Here is a 7,965-nt window from a genome sequence, read left to right on the forward strand (position 1 = left end):
TAATTTCGGATCTAGCGTTCGTGCGAAAAAAATATGCAAATCTAGAGTAAATAGCACACACGCGATTTAAGCAATTTCACGACTTTTAGATATCGTTTCGTTCAAGAGATTATTTTAGTGATTACTTAAGCAAAAGACGATTAAAATTGATGACGCGTGACTGATAGCTAGTCAATATCTAAAAAGTATATTTTTATCATTTTATCTTACGTACATAAGATCTTAATTAGTTTATTTATTATAGTTTTGGTATTTTTGAGAGTAATAAATGTAAAGCTATATTAATAATTTTTAAATATCTACTTTTCAATAATTTTAAAATTAACATAACATATAATGTGATATTTACACTGCTGATTGATTAAACTTCTGATGACCATAGAGACTGGAAATTGCTTGAGTTTTTATTAATTGCTACGAAAGTAGGAAATCAAATCACTGTATCTCATTCAATTTCCTCAAAACACGACAACTTGTAATCATCGTAATAAGCTTGTTATTACGACGAGAAAGAGAAGTAGGAGATTTCCTGGCTTCTAAATTGAATAGGGCTGGGACTAAATATTTTTAACGACATCGATTTATTTTTACTACTAACTATTTTACTTTTTAATACAGCTAACATGTTCCACCATATAAGACACAATGCGTTAATTCGGTCGAACGTTGCATCCGATTTACCGTTAATGTCGCGCGCGTTGTCGATAATTAAACCGAAATAGTATTTCACGCCCGCCGGCAATTATTCATTTTCGCAAATTCTGATTGCACCCTTCAGGAAGAACGCGCTGATTAATGAAAGGCGGCGGAAGGGATAGGGAAGAAGACGGGAAAGAGGAGGACGGAAAGAGGTGGACTGAACGCAATTTCAGCCGTCAGTTTGCGCGGGAAGATAACGGAGCGCCCTCGGGAATTTATTCTCGGGAGCCGATCATCCGTGAGACAGACGGCGGCTTTTTGTCGTCATCTCGTTACAGCTAACGAATGACTTTCCTGCCTCCCTCCCTCTCTTTCTGCTGTGTGAACTGTTTTCACGTTGGTCGTGCCCACGTGGTTCCCCCCGATGGGCACGTCGGAGATTTATGAATTTAATTAAATCACTATCAGATTCAATTTAATCGTTCCGTTCGCGACTAATATTAAAGTAAAATATGGTCGTGCATACGCATCGATGGTCTGCGATAGATAATGATTTATAAAAATTTTTCTTGTATCTCTCGCTGTCACCGCGAACAGAATGAGCTTAGTTGCCTAACGTCCAACTATGGCAAGACTAGTCACTTGCAACACTTTAGTTACTTCGCAATATAAAATGCTGCAATTTAGTTGGGAATTAAAATAGATTCTAAAGAAATACGGGAGAAATCATCACTTGCTGCACGTTATTTAAGAGTTGCTGTTTAATTATGATATGTTATATATTAACCGTAATTAAGGAATATTTTAGATTTTCTATCAGTTCTGTCAGATTAAATAGAAATAATATTCCTTAGAATAAATAAGTACTATAATAGCGATTATCCAATACAAAATTTGATAAAACTCATAATAATAATAACAATAAAGGAAATAAAACAAATTTTTACTTGCAAGCACAGTTTATATAAATTGAATGACGTAGAAATGTAATTTTATCTGTGAGTAAATTTATAATTGACACCAAATTCGTTAAAAAATTTATAATTCAAATGTCATTTAGTAGAAGTGCGACATATTTTTCGAACGATTTATTTACCTTTTTGTAAATTCAGCAGTAAATTATATGATTTTCTAAAAATACATTTTTAAAATTTATGATGGATTTAATACCAAAGTTAAGGCATGCGTAAAAAACGTGCCTTCCCCCTCTTCTAGATTATTATATCAACGCATTGAAACGCATAAGTGCAGGTGCACACGATGTCCGTACTGGTTAATAAAGACTTAGATAGGCGTAAACATAAGCGCACACGCCAAGATACATTTCTTTCTATGTGCGGGGCATGAGTTTCCGCGTGATATGGTTCAGCTATAAGTCTGGGGTACTTTATATACGCGGCGAACGTATTAGGGAACATGCAGTTTAGGACTGAAAGAGCGTCGGTGACTTTCCAGGTGTTTGAAGTACACACATTTTTCTTATTTTCGTTCTTTCCGTCGCTTTTCCCTCAGAATTTTTCGGTTAACGTAATAAATCTGTGTTCGAGTGCTATTGAAAATTCATATCGCGTGCTTCTGTTTAATAAATGTGATAAATATCGAGAATGTAAGATAATTATAAGGTTTTGTGTCTTTTGATCACGACGAAATTGAAATTATAAGAAAAATAGCTGTGTTTGCTAAATTATGTTGTATAGAAAAATGGCACTTTTTCCATTTTTAATTCTTGGATTCATAAGAGAAATTTTTAAGACTCTATATTTTCTTTTTTTTTATTACACATATATAATATCTTTGATTAAATTTTTTTTGTTTTGGGAAAATTTTTACTAAAATTTAAAGCTATTTTTTAAATATTTAATTTAAAATTTTCAACTTTTTTTATTTTTTTGCAAACCTTACTTGGCTATATTTAACAATTTATGATAAATAGATGATAGATATTTATATATCATTAATCATTAAATGTACAACCAAATAAAGATTTGCATAAATTTAAAATTTAAGAAGGTGTTATATATATCCATATTATGATATATACATACAACATTCTGTATCGTACATTTAATAATTGCATTTAAATTTAATATATCTATTTACTATAAATTTATAATAATTGTATGTGTGTGTTAAAGATACATTTTTAAACTAATTATATGACTAATATTTTAAAAGTTGATTTATATTATTATGTTAATAAAGCATACTAGTTTACGTAATAGCAGTATTTTATTTTCTAAATCAGAAGAAATTAACTTGTTGCGATGTGATTGTAGTAGAACCAGTTAGAAAAATGATAAAGATTACAAGTAAATACAAAGTGGTTTTCTCGTAATACTCTCTACTTATCATCTTGACTTAAAGAATTTTTCTGATAAACAGGTCAATTTTTTTTTCAACAAAAAAATTTAATTGACGATTGTTGTATACATATACGTGCGTATTATATAATCAATGTATTCAAACGCGAGTTGGATACGTGTCTCCATCATAATAAGTACATATTTAATGCGCATATTTAAGAAGTTGAGTATTACGTCTGTATAGATAATTAATTAACATTCTGTAATGTTATATCTTTCAGAAGTTATATAACGGAGAGATTGATTTAATTATTAACTATATATATATATAGTATACACATACACATATACATATACATATATATATATATATATATATATATATATATATATATATATATATGATGAAATATTTTATAATATATCAATATATGTATATTATAAAATATAATGTCTGCATGTTTATATAGTGCAACAGATTTGTTTATATTATCATCTTGTTAATATTACTTCCATAAAGAATATTTATTTTATAATAATATTTTAAAGCAAATATATTTTTGTATATAAAGATTGGATAACGAAAATGAGGAGTCGTTGCGTCTGGTATTCTTTGCTTCTCATCTCGATCTTCCTATTACTCCGGACTGAAAACATCTACGGGGTTCAAATATGGGGCATGCAAGTAGAACGAGCTCCGCTTTGGGAAAAATTCACTTGGAAGACGATGGATTTTGCTTATCCGGATCAGCGCAGTAGAGAATTAGCGATAGCGAACGGCGAATATGTGCCAGAGAATTCTCTACCTGTTGGCATCGAGATTTGGAGGAACAAGCTCTTTGTCACGGTGCCAAGGTGGCGCGATGGTAAATGTCAAAAATATTAGTCATTAAAAAATTACGCGGCTACGGCTTTTTGTCCGGATTAATGACGTCTTATAATTCTTGTCGCAACGACGCGACAGACAAACGGATCCCTTGTGCCAAAAACGAGGCGCGACGCTTCAAAGTCAGGAACCGGAAGCAGACGCCGACATAATACGCGGAAGATCGCCATAGGAGGTGCACACCTCGATTCCCGTCTGAGCGACTTCCGGTTCGCGACAAAAAGCGCCGAAAACCGCGAGCGCGCTCTCAATGGGAGCGTTTCTGTCTTTGTCGACCACCGCCCCCATCTTCACGGACTCGGACCCCCCCTTTCATTCCCCCCTCCCCCAAAATGCTCTCTCTTCGCTTCTCTCTTCTCACCTCTCTACTACCGAGCCGATGGGGAGGGGAAAGGGAAACACAGCGTGACGAACGGGTTTATTCAAGCTCTCGGCTGCCCTTTATTCACTCCATTTTTTTGCACGTTCTATGTTTATTATATACGTTGGCGCGCGCCACCGTTTTTTGTGTCGCACAAAGGCCGAACAATGACGGCGGCACGCTGTGTAAGCTCTTTAATGTTCTACTTCCATCCTTCCATCCTTCTTCTTTACTTCCTTCGCAAGACCTTCGCGAATTCAACGCAATTCCATCCTTTCACGTATTTTCTCTAATATCTATATCTATCTCTCTTTCTATCTCATTTTCTTTTTACATCTTTTAACTTTTAATTACACCATTTTACTTTTAATTATATATTTGAGAAATGTTTTATTATATATTCTATATATATATATATATATATATATATATATATATATATATATATATATACATATGTTTATATTTATATACTATTATATATACTATAACGCTTATTTAATTTATTTTTTTTAATTTTAAATATCCTGATCATTGTACTGATTTTATAAACAATTATATACAATAAAGTTTAATTTTTATAATATTAATTTCAACATTAATACAATGATTGCAACATATTTTATATTACAGGAATACCATCTACGTTGAATTACATACCATTGGACATTAATCAAGGTAGTTCGCCGAAGCTTATACCTTATCCGAATTGGTCTCAGAACAGAGCTGGTGCCTGCGGTAGCGGATTGACTACCGTCTACAGGTGAGATCCCTTAATATGATTAAGCTTGTAAAAACATTTTGTGAAACATTCTATAAATATTTTTTTTAGAATTCACGCAGATACGTGTGACAGACTGTGGGTATTGGATACTGGAACGATAGGAATCGGTGAAACGACTGTGCAAGCCTGTCCTTATACCTTGAATGTATTCGACTTGAGAACGGATCAAGTTATAAGGCAATACAGACTCAGATCGGAAGATATTAATCAGGTATGTATTTTGCGCACGACTTACGTTACATCTCTCATTTTTAATCGACTTAAACGCTCTTTTTTTCTTTTACTCTAGAATACTTTTATCGCCAATATCGCGGTTGATCTGGGAAGAGACAGTTGTGATGATGCCTTCGCTTACATGTCCGACGAACTCGGCTACGGTCTGATCGTGTATTCGTGGCAACAAAATACATCCTGGCGAATAACGCACAGCTATTTTATGCCGGATCCCCTGGCGGGTGATTACAATATCGGAGGCTTGAACTTTCAATGGGGAGAAGAAGGTATTTTTGGGATGAGTCTGTCACCGATACAAGCAGACGGCTATCGGACTCTCTTCTTCCACCCCCTCAGCAGCTACCGGGAATTCGCGGTTTCTACGAGGATTTTGAGAGACCAGCAATTATCTCAAAATAGTTATCATGAATTTCAGGTATTTTAATTTTAGTTTTTATTTAATAATTATTTATTCGAGTATAAATTTTATTTATGTAAATTTGTATGTATAAATATAATTATTTTTTATTAATTCTTTATCTTTTATTTTATTGACTTTATTATTAGATTTTATTACAATAGAAAAAGGCTTATATTATTTATTATATTATTTATAAACTTATAATGTTACACTTTTAACAAATAAAAATATTAAATTCTTTGGTATTTAAAAGTGCAACAAGAAATTATTTATTTATTTATCTTAATAAAATTTGATTCGCAAAAAGTTCTTTGACTTGTAATATTATTGTAATATTATTGAAAATTATCAATATTTTAAAATTCCGTTGTAAGAAAAAGTTTAAATAAAGAATATATTATACTAATCATTTATATATATCCATACATAATTAATATATTTTATTATTAATTTTGTGTAGGTGTTACCATCGAGAGGGCCGCTGTCTCATTGCACGGCGTCTGTAATGGATCAGAATGGACTTCAGTTTTTTAATTTGATCGATCAAAATGCAATCGGCTGTTGGAATTCTATGCTACCTTACGCACCAATTAATCAAGCAGTTATCGCCAGACACGACGAGGCAATGATATTTCCAGCAGATATTAAAGTAATTACATATATCAACTATGAATGTTCTCATCATACTACTTTCATTCTCGTTACCCTGTTCTACCGCTTTACTGTAGGTGAAACGCGACTTACTCTGGATTATATCGGATCGGATGCCGATTTTTTTGCTGTCAACCCTGAATTATACGGACGTGAATTTTAGAATACTCACTACACCGGTTCAAGCAGCGATCGCAGGAACGGTCTGCGACAATATACCGTTAAGGTTTATCAACAATAAGATCTGGTGGAATTGATGATGCATTTCGATCTCTGCACTGAAGAATGTAGTCATCAATAAATTAAAAAAAAAAAATAACCAAAAACATGTGTCTCAAAATAGTTAACATGCATTTTAGATAATTCAATTTGTTTTCTTTATTTATTTAATAATTATTTGATAAATTATCTTTTATTTTGACCAATTTATTCTAAATTTTCTTACATAATTATTGCAATAAAAAAAATTGTTCATTTTATTTTATTATTTTATATCACTTATAATGTTACATTCTCTAAGAAATGAATTTGTAACTGCAACAAAAAATAAAACGTATTTCTCTGTTTCTCTCTATATTTTTTTCAAGGCCTAGAGTTTTTTGAGTATTGGACATGGGCCTGACGTGAGAAGCGACTAGTTTTTCGGCTCGTGCGGTGCGAAAATGGCGAATGGATTGGCGTGAATCAGCATCGTTGAGCCAGAAGGCAGGAGCCAAACGGTTTAACGCGGGACCCATTAGTTTTGGCCCTCGTTTCCGATAATTTGAAGGCCGTTCCTGCGGCCTGATATACGACCCGATTATTGCTTCCTTCGAAAATTATCCGTTTCACGCCTCCGCCCGTAAAATATGGCCACGCGCTTCGTCTGTTCTCGGTGGGGCTGTGCAGAATTAGAACTTTCTTTCTCTTCGGGCGACGCGATGCACGCGGCAGTTTATTATGTTTCTTGTTCGGTGCAGTTACTCGAAGTAATCGCGAAGCACCGAATCAAGTGCAGTGAACCAAACTTGGTTCAGAAAAGCCATCATTATGTCGTATAACATTAATATTTCTTGATTTATTATTTTTTCCTAGCCCTATATATGATAATATCACACAAATGTATCGTGCGCGGATCTACTCGCCGAGACAGAGTAGATCGATGATTTACGCATAGATCGCAAGTGAGATCTATCCCCTATAGGGTTGTGGGAGCCCTAAAATTTACGTAGCTACAGAGCCTGAGAGATCCGCGGGTGAGATGCACGCTTCGAATGCTAATTCCGTGGACCGATAAATCGATAGATCGCGGCACGAGGGCCGACTAACTGGCGATTAGAGGGCAAGCAGATCAGGCCTCGCCGATTGTTCGTCGCGATATCGGCGCGTTTTCAATTTGGAAAACGAGTCTTTTCGCGTGCTGCATCCCGATCGTGATAAGCCGGAATCTTAATGGCTCTAGAGCTGTCTCGTTAGCGCCTGGACCACGTGCATTATGGCTCGAAGAGAAAGATCGATTGAATCTGTAATGAATTAGATATGCGCTTAAGGCTTACTTGAAAAATCGGATTTTTTATCTCATTTATTATCGAAAGGAATGTTACATGAAAAATTGCCGTGTTCATTGTTAAATTTTTTGCAATTTCATGATAAGAAAAATTTTGCTATCAGTGATATCATTATATCAGTGATATCATTATTATTGTAATTATTAGATACATCAAGTTA

At 33.9% G+C, this 7,965-nt stretch overlaps 1 protein-coding gene across 3 annotated transcripts; it reads left to right on the forward strand.

Annotated features, from left to right (window-relative positions):
* Window positions 1-2,068: 2,068 nt before the first annotated feature.
* Y-y (yellow-y) lies at window positions 2,069-6,593 on the forward strand. Of its 3 annotated transcripts, none has more exons than XM_072897588.1 (7): window positions 2,069-2,103; window positions 3,515-3,808; window positions 4,823-4,952; window positions 5,022-5,184; window positions 5,263-5,622; window positions 6,068-6,256; window positions 6,336-6,593. In XM_072897588.1, exons 2-7 carry the CDS (start codon window positions 3,529-3,531, stop codon window positions 6,513-6,515), a joined length of 1,302 nt encoding a protein of 433 aa, XP_072753689.1. In that variant the 5' UTR covers window positions 2,069-2,103; window positions 3,515-3,528; the 3' UTR covers window positions 6,516-6,593. The 3 variants fall into 3 exon arrangements, with proteins under 3 accessions (XP_072753689.1, XP_072753691.1, XP_072753690.1); XM_072897590.1 differs by having other exon boundaries at window positions 2,075-2,094; XM_072897589.1 differs by lacking the exon at window positions 2,069-2,103 and adding an exon at window positions 2,116-2,245.
* Window positions 6,594-7,965: the final 1,372 nt, after the last annotated feature.

The sequence above is a fragment of the Anoplolepis gracilipes genome, chromosome 8 (genome assembly GCF_047496725.1).
Source record: "Anoplolepis gracilipes chromosome 8, ASM4749672v1, whole genome shotgun sequence".
NCBI classification, from domain to species: Eukaryota; Metazoa; Arthropoda; class Insecta; order Hymenoptera; family Formicidae; genus Anoplolepis; species Anoplolepis gracilipes.

Bases quoted from the DNA above. Each gene is read 5' to 3' on its own strand.
- Y-y (XM_072897588.1), top strand. From the start codon at position 3,529: ATGAGGAGTCGTTGCGTCTGGTATTCTTTGCTTCTCATCTCGATCTTC. The intron at 5,185-5,262 runs GTATGTATTTTG...CTTTTACTCTAG, and splicing joins GATCGGAAGATATTAATCAG to AATACTTTTATCGCCAATAT. The intron at 6,257-6,335 runs GTAATTACATAT...GCTTTACTGTAG, and splicing joins TATTTCCAGCAGATATTAAA to GTGAAACGCGACTTACTCTG.